General features: G+C 36.8%; 2 protein-coding genes across 2 annotated transcripts in view; one reads left to right on the top strand and one right to left on the bottom strand.

Annotated features, from left to right (window-relative positions):
- Window positions 1–14,718, top strand: part of LOC102595517 (uncharacterized) — a 33,306-nt gene extending 18,588 nt beyond the window's left edge. Inside the window, exons 10-27 of the mRNA XM_006364907.2 lie at window positions 368–442; window positions 1,084–1,197; window positions 1,269–1,505; window positions 2,759–2,806; window positions 2,931–3,074; window positions 5,268–5,432; window positions 5,513–5,575; window positions 5,945–6,055; window positions 6,144–6,227; window positions 6,316–6,363; window positions 7,820–7,894; window positions 8,294–8,389; window positions 8,645–8,725; window positions 8,801–8,872; window positions 13,088–13,132; window positions 13,219–13,302; window positions 13,398–13,501; window positions 13,847–14,718. Coding sequence (XP_006364969.1) covers window positions 368–442; window positions 1,084–1,197; window positions 1,269–1,505; window positions 2,759–2,806; window positions 2,931–3,074; window positions 5,268–5,432; window positions 5,513–5,575; window positions 5,945–6,055; window positions 6,144–6,227; window positions 6,316–6,363; window positions 7,820–7,894; window positions 8,294–8,389; window positions 8,645–8,725; window positions 8,801–8,872; window positions 13,088–13,132; window positions 13,219–13,302; window positions 13,398–13,501; window positions 13,847–13,964 — 1,764 coding nt within the window. The 3' untranslated portion in view covers window positions 13,965–14,718. The remainder of the gene's footprint in view (window positions 1–367; window positions 443–1,083; window positions 1,198–1,268; window positions 1,506–2,758; window positions 2,807–2,930; window positions 3,075–5,267; window positions 5,433–5,512; window positions 5,576–5,944; window positions 6,056–6,143; window positions 6,228–6,315; window positions 6,364–7,819; window positions 7,895–8,293; window positions 8,390–8,644; window positions 8,726–8,800; window positions 8,873–13,087; window positions 13,133–13,218; window positions 13,303–13,397; window positions 13,502–13,846) is intronic.
- A 2,154-nt stretch (window positions 14,719–16,872) lies between these two features.
- On the bottom strand, window positions 16,873–24,596 carry LOC102595195 (probable beta-1,4-xylosyltransferase IRX9H). The gene is made up of 4 exons (XM_006364906.2): window positions 23,220–24,596; window positions 17,975–18,224; window positions 17,647–17,864; window positions 16,873–17,357 (listed from the first exon to the last, which is right to left on the bottom strand). Exons 1-3 carry the CDS (start codon window positions 23,957–23,959, stop codon window positions 17,694–17,696), a joined length of 1,161 nt encoding a protein of 386 aa, XP_006364968.1. The 5' UTR covers window positions 23,960–24,596; the 3' UTR covers window positions 16,873–17,357; window positions 17,647–17,693.

Genomic DNA, 24,596 nt, shown 5'->3' with positions numbered 1-24,596 from the left:
TGGTATTGCTAACCATATTTGTATAACTAGAAGTGTGAATACTGATGTCTCCTTTGTTGATCTTATGTGTTTAATTCTGTTTATAAGCTGATATATAATGAATAGGTCAAATTATTTAAGTTCCTTTGCAAGTTTTGTTTACTTTACTCGATCTCATAGTTTGGTTATCTAATTCTTCAATTTTATTACTACTGTTGTTTCTTTTACTTTGGCCATCTTTACCCGACGACCTTACCCCCACCCTCCCTAGACCCCACTTGTGGGATCATATGGGGTATTTTGTTCTCATATTTTGGCAAAATTAGTCCGAGCATGTGAATGGGATAGTTCAGTATTTATTTACCTATGGCTTTGTTTGACCCTGCAGATTGGTGCTGATGCTGATGCTCATGTAGTTCTGATGATCCAAAAGCATATTTTCTCAGGCAACCAACATGAGAAGGTATCTACTTTCTCTCTTACACTCAGAGTATCTTATGCTAGTGTCATTGTTCAAGTTGTGTAGTCAATCAACTATGATTACTTTCTCCTTTTGTGTTGGGAAGCTTGTTTTTATTAGGTGAAGTGTTTTAGAATTTTTATTTCAGTTAAGTGAAGTGTATATTCTGCCAGTTTGTATGGCTTAAATGCTGCCATCCAAAATCTTCTTGGAGTGAGTCTCTCCAAATCGTCATGTTGTTGCTGCATATAGAATTAAGACAAAGATAAAGAGCTCACCAATTTTTCATCTTTCTAATGAAAGTCAGTTCATTGTAACATCTGTGGTTGCTCAAACCTTTGATCGCTCAATTACTTGTTACAACCACACTATTTGCAGTATTTATACACTGCAACAAATCACAAAAGCAGACCCAGCTTTGATCTTCCCCTGCTTCTTGTTGTCTTGATCCCCCTTTATTGTTCTGTTTCTTAGCTTGGGTAATCTTCTAAATGTTTTGTACTTGGATATCCAAAGGGGTGTAATCTGATACAGTTTATTAACCACAACCCTTTTTATGGCTTTTGTTCTGCTGTATATCTTCTACAAATGAACTTTTAGTGGAAATTGTGATTGCAAGCTAACAATGTTGATTTGACCCTCAGGTACATGAGCTTGCAATGCATGTGCTTTATCATTTGCATTATCTCATGCTATCGGGTTCGGCTGAAAACATTTCATCTGCTGCTGCTCTATATGAGAAATTCCTCCTCAGTGCGGTAAATAGAGTCATTTATTATCCTTATCTACATCATTCCCAAAGTTTCTTTAGTAAGTTCTTTGCTTGTAGGCAAAATCATTGCTGGATTCTTTACCAGCAAACGACAAGTCATTTAGTAGGCTCCTTGGTGAAGTTCCATATCTGCCTGAATCTGTGATGAGACTGATAGTTGATTTATGCTCTGACAATTATCTTGGGAACGATGGTCGTGATGGTGACCGTGTTACTCAGGGCCTTGGTGCAGTTTGGAGTTTAATTTTGGGGCGCCCTCCTAATCGTCAAGCATGCATGGATATAGCTTTGAAGGTATATGACCATCAAATATTCGGTGATGATGTTTTGCATTCACTTTACGTAATTGCAGGTATTAGTTGCCTAAGGAGTGCTAAAGCAACACTTTTAGGAGTTGATAGAGTTTTGGAAGAAAGAATTAATAAGCAGACAGTTTAATTGAAGCAAAAGAACTACTTCAAAGTTACTTTGTTTAACGTGTTTGTGACCTTGAGTAAACTCTTGTAACTGGAGAAGTTCTGGATCCAGTATAAGTATTGGATTCTCTTTGTATTTGAAGGATTCAAACAAAATTTTCATTTCCGTGTGTAACCAGTTGTCAAACTTACCAACGCAAATCAATAGATTTCTTTTAATCAGTAGGGTCTCTGTAATATTTTTTTTTGGACACCAAGGTGTGTTTGATCATGATGGTGGAGCAGCACAAAAATAAGTAATCACTAGCTATAGAGAGATGATAATGATATCAAGGGTTCGACTCCTAAATGTGTTACAAGGAGATGATTGGGGCACAAATGTAGGTGGAGATAGGGTGGCTTTGCTACCACAGCTAGCCAGTAGGTTGGGTTGCCAATGGAGGATTATTAGTGTCATGAGATGGCTGCAATTTTCATTTTGTTATAATGTTGTGCCGTATATAGTATTTGGTTTAATTAATATTAATGTCTGTCTGTCGTATATCATTTTGTAAAATGTGGCTTTGTTTTTATTTTGGAAGGTTATTTGTCAAACTTTTCCTTGCATTGAGTTTTTTGGTGGTGTTTCTACTTTTCATGAAAATGGAATGATCTTCTTCAGGATTAATAATAAACCCTGTAGTATTGATTGGGCTTTTAGTATCTATTCTTGTAGGTTTTTTTTTTTTGTGTGTGTGGTGGTGGTGAGGCCTGTGTATGGAGGGAATTAGGAGGATGAAGAGCTAAGGCCCTCATGAGATTTGACTTGCAGGGTGGAGTTGCAACTTTAATCTCGGGTTTTAGTATCTATTTTGATGTTTATTTCTTTAGTGATTGAGTGACATTTTATTGTAATTGTTTTTTTTGTTTTTTCTGGAAAGCATTTTCTTATACTCAATTTTGTACTGGACAAGAAAAGGATCCCTGTGGCAGACACGTGTTCAAAATTGTTTATCTGTTGAGTTCCATTATACCAAATATACACAACTCTTGGACTGTCCTACAATTCTGCAAAGCAAAAAACAAAAGTAATGCTTGCCTTTGGCAGAATGAAATTATAGTGCACTCATTAAAGTTCATGCTTTCATGCAGTGTGCTATTCACCCTCAGGACGAGGTCCGAGCAAAAGCTATTCGCCTGGTATGCAACTTGTGACTGTTTTGTGTTGCCGGCTGTGGGTTTTCACCTGCTGGTGACCATTCTTTACGATTCTTATCTACGGATTATTATATCTGAATCGCTAAAATGTTGTAACTCTTGATAGGTGTCAAACAAACTTTACGTGGTTGGTGACATTTCAGATAATATCGAGCAGTATGCTAAGAATATGTTCTTGTCAGCTGTAGACCAGCATGTCACAGATGCAGAATATTCCCAGTCTGGAACTTTGGTTCAGAGAACAGGAGAGGTATGTTCTTATTTTTGCGTTTGCCAATAAATTCTCTCTGATTTTGGCTTTGTCGGATGTCTGTGCGAGTATATTTATAACAAAATAGGGTTTATGATCTTGGTTCCTCTTTTCTTTTTGTTCTGTCTGCATTTGTTCCTTTAGTATTTGGTCTTGAAGTTGTTGTTTGAGGACTGATTGATTTTAGAGGGTTCTGGTGGTTCCTTTATGGAAATTGTTTGTGGGTGGAGCCTCGTGTTCATGTTTGAGTCTCTACTTTGGTTATTTCATGTCAGCTTGACCAGATTGCAGTGACTTGGAACTTTTTTTTTAATAAATAATATTTAAATATGAGTTGGGATGTGATTCCCGTAAACAAATTTGATAATTAAATAGATGTACTAGAAGAAGAGAATTTTTGCATTGTAGGAATATGTAAAGCTTGTCTGCTAGTTTGTGGTAAAAAAATGAAGTTTCACTAGCGAAATATGAAATAAGACGTGCAATTTTGAAAAAGTGAATATTATTTTTCATGTTTCACCTTTATCCTTGCACAACTAAGATATTTTCTTTTATAGGTAAAATACAAATCAAATCATGTAGTTTTAACTGAGAATCACTGGCTTTTGAGACAACTTATAGCGTGTTTGGCCAAATCAAAGTACTTCATGTGAGAATTTTCAAAGGAAGATCAAACTCGATTCAAAAGATCAAAGGGAAATGCATTTCTACTTTATGTTTTTGGTGTAAAGAGCAATGTATAGTAAATGAAATACAGATAGTGGATTTCCTAGGCTTATTGTAATTAGCTATCTATGTAAGCACACTTTTGGAGGTGGCCAGCGTACCCTTAATACTGAAGAATACATGTTACCAATGTTTTTTTTTTTTTTAAAAAAACTTCATGTGAGAAGAAATTTGTGTTTGGCCAAAAATTTTTAAAAGCACTTTTGAACTGGTATTAGTGTTTGGCCAAGCATTTTCAAAGTGCTTATAAGTGTATTTTTCTCAAAAGTGCTTTTGGAGAAAAGCTACCTAAATAGCTTCTAAAAAACAGTTTCAGCTACTCCCTAGAGCACTTATTTTCTCCCAAAAACTTGGCCAAACACCTTACTTTTTAAAAATAAGCACTTTTGGCCTCCCAAAAGCTTGGCCAAACAGGCTATTAGTTTGCAAGTCTACTAAATTCTGTGATTCTATTTCAAAAAATTATATTCAAAGTATTTAGACTAGTTATTTTACCTGGAAGTAGCAGTAGTTGCTAAGGACTTAAAAACATTAGAACTTCTTGTTTTCACTATGAGGAGGAATGTATATTCTAAATTTTTTTCTGTTAAAATGCATGTTGTTCAATAGTTAATTCTTTTTCGGTACAAAGGAAAAGGTTTTCTTGAAAAATTAGTGGTTTTCTTACTTATTTTCTTGTGTTCGGTACGTAAGCAAAAAATATTACTTTTAAAAGCATTTGTATATAATCTAGGCAAATATTGTGGGTGTGGGGGTGGGGGTGGGAGTGAAGATGAGGTGTGTTGGAGGGTGGAGGACTCTATCAATATGGAATTCCACTTGTGGAACTTGTTTTCCTTACTTCCATTAGGGAAGTCATTTTCCTCATTGTTAAGGAACTCGTTTTCCTAGAGAATATGCTTTCTAAAAATTTTGACCAACCGAACATTAGAAAATTGGAAAGCATTTCCTCCATACCGAATACACCATAACAATTGCTCAAAATGGTGTTGGGAAAGCAATCTTCTTGTTCTTGTTTGATTCAAGAACCCCAAAATATATCCGTGGGCACATCTGAGCTAATATTTTTATTCATTGATGGGACAAAAATTACGACCTGCTTAAAGGCTTTGTTGTTGATAATAATCTTCTATAGTGGAACTTGTTATACATGACTCTGTCCAGAGTCAATTTTCAAATCTTGGATGTTTTAGATGTGTATCAAATTCCTGAAATGATAAATTAGCTTTTATGTTGCTGCATGACTTAGTAACTAGGTCAGTGAAGTCCAATATATGGATTGAAGAAAGAGGATTTTCTATTTATGGACTCCAATAAGTTGAGGAGCACTTGCCTTCTGAAATTGTTTGCTTAAACTATCCTTGCTGTACCGTTTCTCCTTCTATGTTGATAAATTCCTCTTAACCTAAAAAAATATAATTTTCCTTGAATTTGATTATTATCCTAAGAAAAGAATATGATTATCAGACAGGAAATCAGGAAGCCTCAGTTAGTGGTTCTCAGATTTCAGGGCCAGGATTCTTTGAAAATGATTTTGTTAAGACTGCAGCATCTGATTCTCAAAGTGATTCAGAGTTGTCTTTAGCTCAAGCTCAGCGGCTTATCTCATTATTTTTTGCTCTATGCACTAAGGTTTGGACAAGTTTATAAGTGCAAGGATATATGTTGAATGTGCACTTACGATGATGCTGACCGGGTAGCTTTTCCTGCAGAAATTCAGTCTTCTCCACCTTGTATTTGATACCTATGCACGTGCTCCTAAGGCAGTTAAGCAGGTCTGTTTTTTTATTGTGCTCCTGTCTTACAATCCTAATAGCCGACTTAATAATGGTTTGTTTGAGATGAATTAATCATTCACCCCGATAGAACCATGAATAGGCCAGCAATAATTTGACTGTCATTTTATCAAAATAATCTGGATTAGTTAGGCCTCAGAAACCTAAAAAAAGAAGTAAAACTAGCATTTTGATGATCTACTCCCAATTTGATTTTTCCAAGATGAGCTTTAATGAGGATCTACATTGGTCTTCTGGAGCACTATTAACAATCTCTATTAACTTGTACTGAACTTCTTGTATTGCTCTTGTTGTTGTACTCATTTCAGTTGGTTGACATTCCTTCTATTAACTTTTGATCTGGTACAGGCTGTTCACCGTCATATGCCTGTTCTTATTAGGGCTATAGGCTCTTCATGTTCTGAACTGCTTCATATAATATCTGATCCACCTCAAGGCTGTGAAAATCTTTTGACACAGGTAGGTTACTACACCTCGCATTTTAATTATTGCTTTTCATCTTGAACTCTCTTCCTTATCATGATGCCATTGTTTTGTTCACTGCAAGGTGCTTCATATTCTCTCCGAAGGGACAACTCCTCCGCCTGACTTAGTTGCAGTTGTCAAGCGGTTATATGAAACTAAACTGAAGGTTTAGCATCTTTCTTTTTGTTTTCTTGATAGCTCTCTCAATCAGAAACTTCGCAGTTCCACCAGTGATACCCTAAATTGTTTTGTAGGATGCAACTATTCTTATTCCAGTGCTCTCTTCATATTCTAAGAGTGAGGTATTCTTCAGATTATTGTGCATTTTTATTCTACACGCATTTTCAGTTTTCTTTTCTGTGACTAATAATGATATGTGATATCTCCCTCACTAACCCTGAATGACATATCTGTTCCTTTTGTTCTCTGTTTGTTATCCTTTTAACTTAACTATAATATATCACACTATGTCCATTTTAATTTGCTGGCTCAAAGGGAGTTCCTGTTATGTCCAGGGTTTTCCTGATAAAGATTGTGTCTGGTTAACTTGGCACACTTTTGGGCTTTTGTTCAGGTCTTGGTTATGAATTATCCTTTCTTAAATAAATATTCCTAGTTTTGTGAGCAAATCTATATTTTTTCTTAAAAAACTATCTTCAATTTAACTATATAAAACGTACTAGTCCGTTTCAATTTGTTTGTCTTACTTTACTTTTCAATCCGTTTTAAAGAGAATGCCTCCGTCCTTTCTTGACAACTCTTGAATTCAACTTTCTTGAGAATATCTTTAGTTTAAAAGCTCACAAGATTCAGAAGTTCTCTTACTTAAACTCCTTGCCAAGTCCAAACCAGACAAACAAATTGAAACGGAGGGAGTAGTTAGCAGAGGTCTCTGGTGTTTCCTTGCGTAAAAGGACTACTTTTGCATTAGCTCTCTCTCGTTGGGCAATTACTAAGGTGAAAGCCGCTCTCTCGGAAGTCAGTTCCCTCGCCATATAGTGGGGCTAGTCCAAAAAACTCGCTTGAACTGCCAAGACTTGTTTTTTTTTTGGTGGGAAGGCCCTTCTAGAATTACGTTTAACGTCCCTTTATAACTTCCCTGATTTGTGGCTCGGGTTGATTCCAAACTGCACTCAAAGGTAGGACATTTCCCCCAGGGACAATCACATCTCCAATTATATAGAATTTCACTTCTTTATTCCATATTTCTTTTCTTACTGATTGAATTCAGTTAGATAGAGGAATATTCGATCAAATCCTTAGTCCGATAGGTGGATAGTATACATTCAATACGGACAATACATTGAGATGAAAGACGGAAGAATTGAAATCTTATGTCAAAAAACTATGTGCAGATGGTATGAACTTGCCTAAACAAGAATTCTTTTTTTTTTTTTTTTTTTTGATGAAGTAAAGGATTTCATTAAAGAGCATCAGGGTCATCCTAAACAAGAATTCTTTTTTTTTTTTTTTTTTGATGAAGTAAAAGATTTCATTAAAGAGCATCAGGGTCATCCTAAACAAGAATTCTTTTTTTTTTTTTTTTTTTGATGAAGTAAAGGATTTCATTAAAGAGCATCAGGGTCATCCTAAACAAGAATTCTTGAACAACACAAATCATCTTTTTCTTTATTGAATGATTGGCTCAATAGCTTTCCTCCTGATGTGATAGTGAAATACTTGATATCTTTTCCTTTCAACTACTGCACTTTATTCGGAAAGACTAACTTTTTATGAGTCTTTTTGTTTTTGTATTAGGTTCTACCTATTTTCCCAAGTCTTGTTGCTCTCCCACTGGATAAGTTTCAGCTTGCCCTGGCTCGGATATTACAGGTTTGATTGGATTTTACATTCAATAGATGTTTTACCTCTCCGTAATTTTTAGGTACCTTCTGATTTCTGTGATAATGACTGTTATGTTCATTCCATTTAACCATGTTAGTCTTCTCATCTTCATTGCCGTGTTCAACTCTTTCTTCTGAATATCATGCTCATTCAAATTATATTATGTTTTGAGTTTTTCTTTATTTTTCTTAGGTCAGTGATTTTGTGGTTCTTTAATCAAAGTCCACTAGTAACTTTATTGTTTAATAATCAGTTGACAAAAATTCATCACCTGATGCCCCACTGCTAGTAAAGAATTCCATATTACTTGCTGTAATCTGATAAGCATTGTACATTTGTTTTGGATATAGACAAAAGATAAAAGGTCCTTTACTTGATTCATGGCAGGGTTCCGCCCATACTGGTCCAGCACTGACCCCAGCAGAAGTGCTGGTCGCAATACATGATATAAATCCCGACAGGGATGGCCTTCCGCTAAAAAAGGTATGCGATCTTCCACTTCCACTAGTCGTTGGCTTGATGGTTGTTGCATGTGAACTTATTTCAGCATGCAGAAAATTCATTGTTATCTTGCCCTCAGGTTCTTTGCCATGTATTTCCTCAATTGCATGATTCCCTTGTTTCCTGTTGAATTCTGTTTCTTCTCCCTGTTCCTTACTACAGATTCAGGACATAGTGAAAATGCCTTGGCAGAATTACATACCGATTTGGTGACACTTTAATGCTATTATCTTTCAGATAACAGATGCTTGCTCAGCTTGTTTCGAGCAGCGGACTGTTTTCACGCAACAGGTCCTGGCGAAAGCCTTGAGACAGATGGTATGGAACAAATGCATATAGTAGATAGAGATGGTATGGATAATTTTCTGATCTCTGCTATCCTCATTTAATCAGGTTGATCAGACTCCTCTCCCGCTGCTCTTCATGAGGACAGTGATTCAGGCCATTGACGCTTTTCCTTCTCTGGTAAATCACTGCTCCTGTTGTTATATTGTAGTATATTAATCAGTTGGGTGTACGTAACTATGTTCCAGCCTTTTTACACTGTTGAGAATACAATTAACTAATAAAAGTGTGCTCTCTCTATCAGTTGGGTGCACGTAACTAATAAAAGTGTGCTCTCTCTAACAACTTAAGCTTTTAGATTAGATGGTCACACACTTCAACATGGTATCGGAACAAGTAGAGGTCCTGGGATCGAATCTCAGAGCCACCCATATCAAAAAGAACTTCCATGTGCTTGGCCCATAAAAAAATCAGGCCCGCATGTGAGGGAGCGTGTTGAGAACAGTGGCGGATCTAGGATTTTCATTCAGGGGGTTCGAAAAATAATAATATAAACGTGTGAATAAGCCAACAAAATACAATTCCAAGGAAGTACTAGTATATAGTTTATAAGTACAAAAAGTTAGTTCCATTAGCTTAGACCTTTTAGCACGTTTGGACTTCTTTGGGTTTAAATCTACTCTTTTTAAAAAAGAAAAACAAAAAACATCAAAGATTGGTTCTGAAACTAAATGAAGAGAAGGTTAAAAAATAAAATGACCACAATGGGATTCGAACCTTGGACGTGAGGGCCAATCTAAAAGGAAATCTACCTCGATGAATGCATAGATCCTTTAATATCAGTGGAAGCTCTTGATACCACCACTGGTTTTTAAAAGACGATGCAACCTAAAGGGCTGAAGTATTGATTGGAAGTCTCTCAGCAATTTTATTAAGCATAAGAGGTCTTTAAATAGTCAGCTTAAAACAAAAAACTTGCATACTTTGAAATTCAAAAAAACTAAAATACCTCAACAAATTAATCAAAACCTGATAGAAATTTAAAGTTCAAATTATTCTAAAACTACCAATTTATTATGCTAAAAATTATTGTAGTAACTAAAACAAATTTCAACAATTAGAATATGTGAGTTTATGGGTGTGACTTAACGTCTCAGGCTTCATCTTTTTTATGTTTGTTCAATGTGGAACAACAACATGGACAACACTGTACTAGCTATCTAACACCCACCCCTCAAGCATATACATCGGATGTGTCGAGCATGGTACATATGCAGGTAGTTGAGGACTTGTGATAAATTTGGTTAATAGGTATACAAGTTGACCATTGAACTTTACAGATCATGTTACAATATTTTCGGAGAATATTTTCTCTGACAAAGTGATCGTGAATCTCTGTGTTCGGTCTTCTCTCGGAACACTGGAATTGAAGCAATATGCTGCGTAGTTTGATTATTACAAACAAGTTCCATCAGAGTGATTCTTCAAATTTCAATTCTTTCCAGTCATTTGATCCAGATGAGTTCACATGTAGCAACTACCATGATTCGATATTCAGCTTCTACATAGGTCTTGCACCACAATTGGTTCTTATTCATTCAGGAGATCAATTGCCTCCAATGTAAGGATGGCAAAAGGGGCGGGGCAGGACGGGGCAGTTGCGGGGTAAACCCGCATAAACCCGTGAACACTCCAACCCTCCCCTCCCCACCCTGCCCCTCCCCACACGACAAAATATATATTTTCAACCCACCCCGCCCTGTATAAATCCACCCCACATAATTATTTTTCATCATCACGATGTAGTATTACATTGCGATTTTTTTCTCTTTTTTATTTAGTCATTTATCTTTCGTTTTTGCTTGTCAAATTCTCTGATCAGTTTACTGCTTTAACATTTATCATAAGTATATTTATATGACTTCTATAAGTCAAAGGGTACTTATATTATGAACCTAGAAAAACATTCATTCCTCTTCTCTGTAACAGCTTAACAGGAAGAAACAAGGAACTAAAAAATATCAAGTATTTTGAATTTTTCTTCTTGTCTTTTATAAAGAATAACAATTGGGAAGAGAGGAACCCCTCCCGCCCCACTCCACCCCGTATAATGCAAAACCCGCCCCGCCCCATTGCCATCCCTACACCAATGAGAACACAATGTCCAGAGATAGAGTGTCTATCAGGAGATTACCATGCTAAATTAGCATCTGAATACCTGACAATCCTGTCCTTGATACTCATACAATAACCCTTTACTTAGTGAATCTTATATACTGAAAGATACATGCTATTGCATCCCAATGAGCTTCACATGGAGAACCTAGAAACTGAGTGACAAAACTCATTGAAAAGGTGATATCAGGTAAGCTACAGTGAGATAATATAACTTACCTACTAATCTCCTGTATCTCCCAGGGTCACTGAGCAGCTCCTTTAAATCAGGTAGAAGTTTGAGACTTGTTTCTATAGGGGTAGCAATGGATCTACAATTTGTCATCATCACGTCAAGTATTTTGCATGCCTTGAACTACTTTAATACATTGGAAATATAGTGATTTGCCTTGAATCCTTAGTATAAAATGCTGAAAGAGATCATTTCAAGCTATCAATGCCCTCTTGGTTAGTGCCGACAATAACTAAAATCAATGTATACTACCAAATAAATACAAAGATATAAAGTTGAGTATTGATGTGCAGAGGGATCAGCTTCGCTAATGAATGATCCCCATTTATTCTATTTCTGCACTTTTTCTAAACCATACTCAAGGAGAATGTTTTAAATCATTTAGAGCTGTGCAACTGTAATAAAGTTTACGAGATTCCCCGAGCATCAAAACCCAACAATTTCTCTAACTCTTCCTCAAGATCAACATGAAGAAAAACATTCTTGGGAAATTCTCATGTCCATTTCTTGATGGGTGAAGATATTATCTATTAGATTAAATTCTCCGGCTTATACCCTATGGACAGGAGAAACCACTAATCATGAGAATGCTTCCTGGTAGGAGAACAGTAAAGGCAGAAAGGGTGAGAGGAGCTTCTCATCTGGCAGCAGAAATATCAACATTTATGGCACTCGATCTGCTTTTTGTTTAGTGATGAAGATTATGTTGCCACCTTAAAAGAAACTGAATAATATGCGTAACTTCTCTTTTGTGTGCCTTATATTCCTTTTTGCTTCTTGGAAATGTTTTGCTTTCTTCACAAGTGCATGTTCAAATTGGCTACTTCTCTTCTCTATTTTCTCCTGTTCAATATACATATAAACACATATAAAGTTGACACATCTTAGCATCTTGATTTATTTTTGGATAAAGTTATTCTTCCATGTCTCTTAGTTTGCATTCCTTTGGCCTACCATATTAAGCACAAAGGGGAAATGTTGAAGACATAAGCGAATAAAAACTGCTTCTTGAATAACTCAAGCTCATTTTTGGACCTTGGAAACAAATCTGGAAATCCAACACCCCAACCAAGATAAAGTGTTTCACATGGTCAGTGTGCAGAAGAGCATGTCTGACTCAGGAGAGACTGAAAAAAAGAGGATTTCAGATTGTTTCTAGGTGCTTCTTTTGCCATGAGAAGGAGGAAACAAACAATCATTTGTTCCTTCACTGTAGAGTGACTTCCCAGATATGGTATATGTTTCAAAGCATTATTCACGATCCTTGGGTGGTGCCTGGGCATACTGCTGACCTACTAAACTGTTGGATGAGAAGAGGGGGGAGTAAAACACAGAAAAAATGGTGGAATCTAGTTCCATCTTGCATATGGTGGTCAATTTGGAAGGAAAGTAGGTGCTTTAAGAATATTACTAACCCAATGCAGAAAGTGAAAGAAAACTGCATTAATACTCTATATTTTTGGTGTAAAGTAGAGGGTATATATGAAGTAGATCAGTTAGTAGATTTCCTAGGCTCTTTGTAATCATGACTGCTTTGCCTTGGAATTTTTTGTTGGTTGCCAGCATACCCTCATTGCTGATGAATACAACTTTACCATTCTCAAAAAATAAATAAAAAATAACTCAAGCTCTTAGACTAGATGGTCACACAGGTAAACACCGTATATTGGTCTTGGATTTTGAAAACTATATAATCCAAGATATGTAATCCGTCTTGTCTCTTTCCTTCTTTCCATTTGATTGTTGGAGGATTGGATTCCTGGATGTTTATGAACTAGCTCTGATACAGTACTGCTGGAGCATTTCATCTACATGTTGATGCAGCTGGGCAGAACTAGAATTTTAAAGTCAACAACAGTATGAGTATTGTGCTCATCTATTAGCATGGACATTGCTTGGACAGAGCTTCTTACTGAGCATATATTTGTTTGATGTGGAAGGAATGTAGTCAATGTGTGTGACACTATCTTTTTTTTTTTTATGTTTAGGTTGATTTTGTGATGGAGATACTCTCCAAACTTGTGGTTAGACAGGTATTTAAGCTTAGATTTCCCCCTAATCACGGACTATCATTATTGCTCTACAAATGAATTGTCATCCTATCGCATATTGGATGCAGGTATGGAGGATGCCAAAATTGTGGGTGGGATTCCTAAAATGTGTCTCACAAACGCAACCACATTCCTTTCCTGTACTACTACAGGTATTGTTTGGTAATTTATAATTTTTACTATATATTGTGCATGGAGGCAACTTTATCCATATTTTGTCTTAAAATGTGTTTGATCTTGTTTGCAGTTGCCACCACCGCAGCTTGAGAGTGCTCTAAACAAATATGTTAATCTCCGAAGTCCATTGGTTACCTTTGCTAATCAGCCAAATATTAAAACTTCACTCCCTAGGTATATTTTGTATCTGATCAACCGTTTAGTAATGTCCCATCTTTTTCTGCATTATGTCAACTGGATTTATCTTAAGTTCTTCATGGCACATGCTGCATCTATTTTTTGAGACATTATTCTATATTTTATGTTAAATATACCAATGTAGAAAATCAGATTGCGTCTTTATGTGAACCTAAAATAAGAGCTAATTGCATAAGTTGTCACCGATCTGTCACACCCACGGTCTATTATGCTCAAAAAGTTTCTTCATGATTTACTTATCCAAAAAAAAAAGACCTTCCTCATGCTTATTACAAATTAACTAGTCTTTGTGGTCACTGGAGCTGTTTGGCATTGATGCAGATCAACCTTGGTACAACTTGGTCTTTTTAATGAACCGAGTTTGCAGCAATCACATCTCTCATCTACTGTGCATGCCTCAGAGACAGGTGCTTCTGTTCATGGAGCAACTCTAACATGATAGTGCACTTTCTTAAAGGAATGAAGCAGTGTAGTAATACACGGTGTAGGCACCAGGGCTACTGCAGCTCCTTATTGCAACAATGTGCTATGATTCTCCAGAGTCGGTAAATTGTGGCTAGTTTCTGCGCCCCTTAGAAGTTGGGCTCAATCTGCTGGTAACAAGATGGCTCATGGGATGGCAGTGCCCAAAAGTTTTGAGGAGAAATCTCCCTTTGGAGAATGTATCATAAGACGTCAATTTCCCTCACGGTTTCTTACCAGCTATATGTTTGTCATTCATTATATTTGTTTAATTTGTCTGCCTACAGGCATCAGTTGAGGTGTCTAGGCAACCAATTGGTGCTGTGGGGAGTAGCATAGCTGGTAGGTCAGGTTATTTAAAACCTTTTGTATGAGAGGGAGGCGAGCTGGAAGTGTGTAATTGTACTATAGTTTTATAGCCCCACCCCACTTCCCCCTACCCCTCCCACCACTTACCTCACATGTGGTCAGAGTAAATGGGTTCAATTAGGGATTACAGAGTAAAGGAAAAAAAAAAGAAATTGCACTTTCTAGTTTCTTCCAAGAAGCTCTCAGAAGAAAACTTATTAAAAAGAAAAAGAGAGTTTATTTGTGAATGGATGGTAGATTTGGAGCCTTAATTAATGGTAAATTGGCCAATGGTCTAGTGATTTGGACTGTACACTTTATTCCATGGGTGGTTATACTAGTGTCTGAAATGTTACTGAAAAGTAGCAAGTTTTTACCCTTTAGTCGCTGAGACCTTTTTACCCTTATTTGCATCATCTTCAATGCTTTTCTCGAGTTGGCCACTATTTTAGAGTTTTACTTGTAGGAATTGAAACTCTAGGGAAGTTCTTGGAGTTCAATTACTGCTACATGGTGTCTTGGGTAGTAGCGACTTTTAGTTGATTAAGTTTCTCAATTTGATTATCTTAGTGGATTTTCCAAGACCAATGGCATGAAACATGAGACATCAATTTAAGTGCAATGGTCCAGCTCTCCATTCCCTTGTTTTGTTTGTTACGAAGCTCTCCCTAAATCAGTACTGCATATTTAACTAAAATGTCACATACGCTATCTCGTAAGTTTGTTAAAAGGAAAGGTAGTGGCTAAAGTTCACGACAATTGAGGTGTAATAGGCAAAAGAAGGGCAAATTTAAGTCAATATTTTTCTACCCCTTTTTGTAAATAAATATAACAATACTAAATAGGAAAGCATAATAATATATGGTCCTAACTAGAACATAGAACATATATTTTGTGGTTACTAAATTGCCCGTAATACCTTGCAAGTATATTGTTTCTTTTGTGGTTTCTAGGTGGTTGCTAAAACTTATTATAAATACTTTCAGTGAGCTATTGAGTTGTCATTAATAATTATCACAAATGCTTTAAAAAATAAAATTACACAAGAGCTATAGTGGCGTACGTCGTTGCTAATACGAGTTGCATAAACTTTCAATGGCAACTTGGTCATCGACTTATTACAAGTACTTTAACTGGCGACCTTTTATGGTGACATAGTCGTCGCTAATACATGATATATGTGTTTTCAGTTGTGATCCTTTTGTGACATCATTATCGTCACTAATACTTAGTACAAATGTTTCACTGGCAGCATAGTCGTGGCTAATACATGGTACGTAATTCAGTGGCAGCTTAGTCGTCACTAAAACACACATAATACTTGGTACAAATACTTTCAGTGGCGACTTTGTCGTCGCTAATAATCACTTTATACTTTCAGTGGAGACTTTGTCGTCGCTACTAATCACATAAATATTTTCAGTGGCGACTCATAAATACTTTTAGTGGCGACTTTGTCGTCCCTAATAATTGCATAAATACTTTCAGTGGCGATATTGTTGTCGCTAATAATCACATAAATACTTTCAGTGGCGACTTGTCGTCACTAATAATCGCATAAATACTTTCAGTGGCGACTTTGTCGTCGCTAATAATCACTTTATACTTTCAGTGGAGACTTTGTCGTCGCTACTAATCACATAAATATTTTCAGTGGCGACTCATAAATACTTTTAGTGGCGACTTTGTCGTCCCTAATAATTGCATAAATACTTTCAGTGGCGATATTGTTGTCGCTAATAATCACATAAATACTTTCAGTGGCGACTTGTCGTCGCTAATAATCACATAAATACTTTCAGTGGCGACTTTGTCGTCGCCACTAATCGCATAGATACTTTCAGTGGCGACTTTATCGTCCCCATATAATCGCATAAATACTTTCAGTGGCGACTTTGTCGTCGCTAATAATCACTTTATACTTTCAGTGGAGACTTTGTCGTCGCTACTAATCACATAAATATTTTCAGTGGCGACTCATAAATACTTTTAGTGGCGACTTTGTCGTCCCTAATAATTGCATAAATACTTTCAGTGGCGATATTGTCGTCGCTAATAATCACATAAATACTTTCAGTGGTGGTCCTTTTGTGGCAACTTAGCCGTCGCTAATACCTAACACAAACTGTGCCTTTTGTGGCTTAGTCGTCACTTATTCTTAACACAAATACTTTCTGTTTCGTCCTTTTTGTGGCATCGAAGTCATTGCTGATACTTAACCCAAATACTTCCAATAGCAACCCTTTTGTAGAATACTGTATTGGACGAAGTGACAAATCATGATTTTTTGGGAAATCTTTAATCATCATATGGTGTAAGCGATGAGACGTGATCTTTTCCAAAGATATCTTGGCAATCGAATTCGTCAAATTTAGGATGAGCAACAACAGATTAAGTACTATTGAAGATCTCAAACCATTACGTATTGGCCAGGTCTCTCCTATTATAGTACTCAAAGAGATGTATATTGTAACACTCTTAACTCCAAAGAAAAAAATGAAGTTGGTAAAACTGAATTCGACGCAGAAAGTAAAAAATCTGCACAAGTAAAATTCAAAACAGCTTAATTTAATTTGCAAAACCTCTGTGACAACCACCTTTGCACATCAAGAAGGTAAAAAAATTGCAAATTTTGTATGATAACTATTCCATCAGTAACACAATAGTAAAAGACTACAACTTGAACTAAGCATCACTTGCTTCCTGCTTCCGAGGATGATAATCACAACCATCCCATTCTACAGCATGCACACATTCCGCCTTCTGTGATGGCAGTAGCAATCAATTTTGCAATGGAAACTGAAGAAACCACATCCCTCTCCTTGGGAAAAGCAGCAAAACTCCACAACAAAACGAGTTCTCATGCTGTCAAAGAATAATTTCGAGAAAGTCAAAAAAAAAATGAATCACTCCCTTATAAGTAGCTTGTCATTGAAGGCATGCTTGCTGCTTCAACTTTGGCAATCTAGTAATTCCCTGATCAGCTTGAAAATGATAGCTTCCTACTGGGATTAGCACTGGCCTGTCAAAAAGAATTGCAGCTGAGTGCTTTCCTTTTTCTTTGCTCAGTCAAACTAAATATGAAGAGAGTCATAGAAACAACAATAATGCCAAACAGGTCTTTGGATATTAGCAACAAAAGGGGGAGCGGGGGGAGAATGAATCTCTATCCTGGGAATAAAATTTGATGATGTTAATTAAGAGAAGCTATTCCTCATCCCATCAACCCCTAGTTCACTTATTTCACGTTTGACCTTTCCCTTTTCAAGACAAGGGAAGTTGTGGGTTTGGTGATGATAAGAAGCACTGACCTCCTTCATGGACACCATTTAGAGTTCCTGCACATTGCTTGTGTTTCTCATGTGGTAGAGATAACGGCATCAAGGTTCTTTTGAAGCAGCCAGCCTCCTGGATAGACAACTCCACGAGCTTTCAGATGAAGGTGCCAATTCAATACCCTTGAGCAACCAGGAGGGACAGCCTCCATTTGGCTTTCGTCTTCAACAATTTGTTCTATGAAAGTGGTCTCCTGCAAGTAATCACTGTGAGCAAATTTCCAACTTCAACCTGTTCACGCAGGCTTCTATCCCCAAAGTAAAGAAATCAAGTATTTAAAAGGAGGAGGAATATCAAGCATACTTGGAAACCCTCCTTGACATTATCCAACTGTCGTATGGGATCTGAAGTTGGTCGATGCCATTTCTTTGGATCCCATAATATAGTGCTATTGAAGGCAAAGCCAGACATATCGACATGAAATCTTCTAAGTTGCTTACTCTTCTCGTTGGTGTGCCACCCAATAACTTGACTTCCATTGCACACAGGGCCCTCTAGTATTGCTTTGCTTTTGCTTTGTGCTAGCATAGCAACAGGCCAAGTGCCAAAACGACTATAAAGTGGAGACCACAAGAAAATATAAGCAGATGAGAAAAATAAAGACGAAAGGAGAATATTCCAACAATGACGTCAAATCTGCAAAAACAATGTGCTCTCCTTCAACTTATAGAATCTAAAAACAGTCATTCACAAGAAACAACATACATATTACCTCTCATACCAACAATAATATAAATAGTTACTTATGTCCTAGCTCAACCATTTAACTTTACCATACTTCCTAGATAGGAGCGAATTTCACCAGAAGTGTGTCCCAGAAGTGGATATAAATTTGTTTTATTGAATAGTTGTGCTTACTTTAGTATTAAAAAGAAGAAAAAGAAGAAGAGCTGTAACATCTTTCCACAACAAATTTCAATAGCATGGAAGAGCCTACTTTCTTTAAGGGAAGTAGCTGGGATCTGGGAACAAACAAATAGATCAGTTACTTCAACACTCAGGCAGAATCTCAAGTCAGGTAACATATTACTGAATTCATGCAGAACTCTAAGCATGGTAATCTGCCATTGCGAAAGCTCAAACCTTGCAGCAAGCCTGTCAGATGATTCTATTCAAGTAAATGCTAAAACTAAAGTTAGCAAGTTCAAGAAAAAAAATGTTAAAACTGTAGAGCAAAATACAACAAAGATATCTTACATGCATTGGCTCTTATTATACCTGGTGAGCAGCACTCGCTGGTCCTCACAAAGAAGGAATCAAATGAATATGACTAAAGCATGGACAAGAATGTCCATTGCTGAGGAAATTCCCCAAGGTCTTTTTTTTTTTTTGAAATTGGTAACATGTATTCTTCAGCATTAAGGGTATGCTGGCCACCTCCAAAAGTGTGCTTACATAGATAGCTAATTACAATAAGCCTAGGAATTTCACTATCTGTATTTCGTTTACTATACATTGCTCTTTACACCAAAAACATAAAGTAGAAATGCATTTCCCTTTGATCTTTTGAATGGAATTTGATCTTCCTTGGAAAATTCTCTCATTCCTTTCCTTCCATATGGTTCACCATATGCAAAAATTCCCCAAGGTTTATCGAACAGAAAAAGTAATGAAAGAACAGGGGCAAAAGTATTACTGTTCAATCTCTCACTGCTCATAATACAGTATATCATTTTTTAAAATTATTTCCTTTAATTCATAAGCTGTTATGAACTCCTATCATAAGCAAAGATCATGGATTGCAGCCAGAGCAAGCAGAGAGCTTAATTTTTCTTCGGACAAAATGCTCAAGTTAGAAGGAGCCAAGGATTAGAGGAGGAATTTCTGGGGGAAACACAGTAATGATCATTAACTTCGCATCCTATGGAAGAGGAATCCACAATTTTTTTTGAAACTGGTAAGATTGAATCCACAAATATTCAAACGCCTAAGAAGATTAATTGAATTGTCTTCAAACAAGGATTTGAGGAAGCAATAGAAATTGGAAACCACAATTTGCTACCCGTTACACTTGTCAATTGTGGCAAAAAAACCAACCCTTGTATCCTCCGAAAATTATGTCGTTGGGAGAATTTCATGAGGTTTTCGGCATGAATTACAGCCATCTGTGAGATTCTTTTTGAACACCTGTGAGATATATTCAATATGGTATATGTTACCATTTAAGAGTCATATTATGACCTTAGTCTCGACCATTTAAGAGTCATTGCCTCATTGGATTACTTTGCAGGAAAAGTTGAGAATTAAACTGATCTATTTCTAACACAGTTCCTATAGCCAAAAGGGAGGTGTTGCTTGGAAGTATTTGTAACCTATTTTATTACATTGTAGGTGATCACATAAAGCATGTAGTTCAATTTTTTCTCAAGGCTGAAATTGCATAAATTAATAAGGACGGCAAATGTCAAGCACATTAAGAAGACCGGAATGAAGTTCACTTCAAAAATCCAAAATGAAGTATGTGTAGCAAAAGAGGCAAGCAATAAGAAAACGAGGATGCAGCAGAGTGATAATGTTGCTCAAAGTAAATTGCTGTTGCAAACCAAGTTTTCAACTAATAGAAGGTAAGATTTCCTAAGGGATCTTATCATAACTTTTAGGTGGAAGAAAATTGGTCCATGTTAAAGCATTAAAGAAGATCATATCAAATGCTAATGCCCTGGAATTTGCCTAAAGGTCTGCAAAATAGTCTAATCTTTAAATTACCAATTGAATGAATTTAATCCAATGATATCTGAGAACAGCTGCAAGATCAGCATGGGATGAGCAGTAACCTAGAACCTTAGAGACAAGGCTCGAGAGTACCAGATTTGAAAGAATTTCATTCTTGAGGCAGCAATTTGTATCATCTTTTCCTCATTATGCAAAGCAATTGATCTCAGAGGTAGAACTCTAGAAATTGGATCCGAACATGTATGAAGAGTTCAAATAATTACTATCATGAGATCCAAGAATTTCCATGGAGGAGCTGATGCAGGAAGAACAGAAAAGAATCGGAATACTGCAACACTAAATAGATTCTATATTGAATAGATAGTGGAAAAAGATATGCAGCTTCTATTTTTGGGGTCACTAGGTCACCTACTGAGCTTTCTTCACAAATCAAGTAACATTCCAAGAAAATGCATTGCCTCTTTCAGTGAAGAAGACAACAGTCTAGCATAGACATTTCTGACCCATGTTCGACATGAATATACTATTTCCCAGGAGCATTGTAAAGTGACCTCACAAATTTGGGCCCTATTCCTTAGTCTCTCCCAAAGCAAGTGGATAATGCTGGAGCACACAACAGATCTTCTCAGTTGCTGGATCAGGAGAGGAGGCAGCAAGAGTCACAAGAAATGGTTGAGAATCATCCCATCTTGTATATGGTGGACAACATGGAAAGAAAGAAACAATAGATGTTCTGAAGGTAGTCTTAGTCCCCCTCATAAGATCAAATGGAATTGTATTATAACCTTTTATGTTTGGGGTAAAGAAGAAAGAGTAGAGGAAGCTGAACAATTAATAGATCTGTTAGGACTTAGGATCATTGTAATTGATTAATCTTTGTTGACTAATCCACAACCTTTTGGAGGTCTCCAGCATATCATTGATTCTGAGGAATACATTACCATTATCAAGAAAAGAACAAAATATTTCCCAGGAGCATCGCAAGTAGTTACTGACTTGTCTAGTGTGTTTTTTAATCAATACTAACTTGTCGAGTCTATGTTGTTATTTGAGCTCAAATTGTATTCTGGATTTAATTCCCATGGTTGGTTCAGGAGTCATTTCTTTTGCATTAACTACTTGGAATATTACTAGTTTTCTAGGATATGGGTCGGGTTTCGAGTAACTATGTATAGATAGTCTTACATTGTAGAAACCATATTTTTTGAATACTATTCATTCAGTTGCAGCAGGGAAGCTCTTCTCTCTGACATATTATTTGCACCTCTCTTGGTTGAGATTTAGCTTCCAGTAAAAACAGTCTATTGAGGCTCGTTTTGTTACATAAAAAAGTCGCAACACTTCTCTCTGCAGGCGAATTCGGAGCTCACTGCTTCTAATCCTCAGTAAGACTTATTTTTCACATATTAAACAATAAGAAACTTACGAAGGAATATTATAGACTAAATTCCTTGGTGACAAGTGTCAAGACATCTTGACCAAATTAAAAGTTTTGTAGTGCCAGTTTTTTAAGCTTACTTGTGTGAGGTAGACATCAAGGAAGATGAGTAGCTGCAACTCTTCACGGAGCAACCCATAGGACACTCAAATTCACTATTGCAAGGGTCAATCTACCAATTTATGGAGATTCAAAATGATACCAGTAACGTCATTTTTATGTAAAAGTTTCCTACATCAGACAGCTTTGACAAAGCAGAGACATGAATAAGTTCTATTTGTTAGGAGTCGAAGAGACAAATAAGTTAATTTCACCTATGGCTATAAAAGATGACTCTTATAGTTATAAATACAGTACATTTTATTAAGGGTTCTAATTGTTGACTATGATGGCAAGCATGCCATACTAATTATGGTAATAAAACATAGTATGACATTTACATTTCCAAATAACAAGAAAAAAGTGGAACATTGTTAGTAAATGAATGTAGTTTTGACTCTCATACTAAAGATGGGAAGACTAGATATTTGTTTAAGACCCCTTGAGAAGAAGATAAAGTGGATGAAGGCATCACAAGGATTTTCTATGAAGAAGGGGAATGACAAAAAGAAGTGGATTGAGGCATCACAAAGAATTCTATGAAGAAAGAAGATGACAATGTATCAATGTTAGGGATCGAGCAAGCAATCGTAAGTGTTAGAAGGGTTTTTTCTCAAAGGTAAAACAGTGCTCTTAGCATCTACGAAAGAACAGGTGTAACAAGTCTATGGCTAGTTCTTACTGATACTTCTATATCTAACTTCCATTTTGAGTGGTTTCTCTGTTCTCTTATTTGGATTGAAAGAAGTCAAGAACTCTACTGAAAAGATTGAAGCACATCTGTCCAACCAAGTGGTTGAAGTACATCTCTGTCAAGCCAAGCTTTTTCTTTGACATCAATTAAGAATGAACAAACACATGATCGCACTAATGATGAAGATGCTACATCTGGTGGGCATGTCAAAGTTATAGCCCTTTCAATAAAAGTCGATCATCCAAAGCACGTAACTCTTTTTGTCCACTAATCAAATTCACACAATTTATATTTTACCAGAAGAAGGGGATTCCATTATACACTAACAAGGTGGTCATTCCTCAGCTTCTAATCTAAGGACTGCTATTTTGAGGAAGAATTGAGATAATAATTAACTCCAAAAATCACACAACCAGTGGTCGAATCTACAACTGTTATTCTTATAACTATGAAGAGTGATGAACCGAGGACACCAGGAAAAGAATTTGTTAGTGAAGTTGTAATGTATCGGAAATAGCTCTAGACTATTGACCCATTATCAACTTGAACATCTACATAAAGCACATAACATCATCCTGAACATGCTCACAGCAGGACAAAACAAAGTCAAGTCATGTAAACAAGACTGATGAATCTCAACTTACTTGATCGATCTAATGCTCTCAAACAACTCAAGTGAGTAGATATTATCATCATCTGCAAAGTAAACAATTCCATTGAGCCTATGATGTTCAATATGCTCCAATGCAACATTTCTCTGGTGCACCCCGCGGTCTTTTATATATGTCATGTTCTTGGAGCACACCAGATGCCGATACATAACTCCTGTCTTCCTCAAAATGTCTGCAGTTTCTGCAGACGCCACATTCATCTCAACCACAACCCACAACAGAGGTGATTTCACAAGCTTCAACACCTCGCTTAATCTATGAAGATAGTAAGCTTGAAGTGCCCTATTATAAGTGGGAGTTACCACAATCAACAGTTTCCTGGATACATAATCAAACTTCCCCTGCACTTCCTCCCCCGAACCTGGTAATTTAACTGAGTTTACCACAACATTGTCAGGTCTGGGAATTACCACATCTTTCATCTCCTCTTTAACATTCACCACTGGTGGTTTGATCTCAAGCGAAAAATCACTGCTCCTCGCATCATCAAAACCACCAAATGGTGCCATACCTAATACAAACCCTAGCACGAAAAATACCAAACACCTATAGAACAACTTCTTCCTGGATATGTAATTTTTTCGAGAATACAGTAGCGAGGAGCTTTTGCCATTGAGAACGAGCTTATGAGATGGCGATTGAACTGAATATTGGTTTCCATTCTGATAATGCCGTTCGTTACTCGGTGATAAAGTTCTCCGGATCGACGCCATCGATTAAGCAAACTGCCCAATTACATCAACTGATACGCAATTTCCACGCTTTACACACAATGAATCAACAAACGGCGCGAAATGCACGACAAATCAACTAGAGTCTATAGTAGAGCAAACAGTGCAGAAGATCATACCAGCTCAGACGATTCAGTTTAAAGCGAAACTTCGCCGAATCACAACTGATTACACTGAAACCCTAGATATACAAACAGAACCTAATTCTCCGAATCAAATCTGCCTGATTTGGTATTAAAATAGAATGAAATCTCTTCTGAAACACTGAACAATTTCAGCAAAAACTTCAGCAGCTCCACATATCAGAATTCAAGAGAATTCAATGAAACTATTCAGAATTCCGGTGATGTGGCGGCTAAATTTTCCGGTAGAATTTGAGATTTTAGAGTGTCGGCTGTAAATGGAAGTCTAAAATGAGTCGTCAGTGGCGGCCGTACAGGCGCAAAGGGGGCGTTGTGCGCATCAAGTGGGATGCCCGCCAGATAATCAGAGCTGGGCGTTCGTTACGACTAACGCGCGCCAGGTTGGTGGGCCCGTATAGGAAACTGACGCGTGGCTTGTTGTTTCGTGGGGAGGCAGCACGGTTATTATGTCGGAGAGAAAATTTAATTCACTTCAA

The sequence above is a fragment of the Solanum tuberosum genome, unplaced genomic scaffold (genome assembly GCF_000226075.1).
Source record: "Solanum tuberosum cultivar DM 1-3 516 R44 unplaced genomic scaffold, SolTub_3.0 scf00519, whole genome shotgun sequence".
Lineage (NCBI taxonomy): Eukaryota > Viridiplantae > Streptophyta > Magnoliopsida > Solanales > Solanaceae > Solanum > Solanum tuberosum.
The sequence above is the reverse complement of the archived record's forward strand: the minus strand, read 5'-3'. Positions and strand labels throughout refer to the sequence as shown.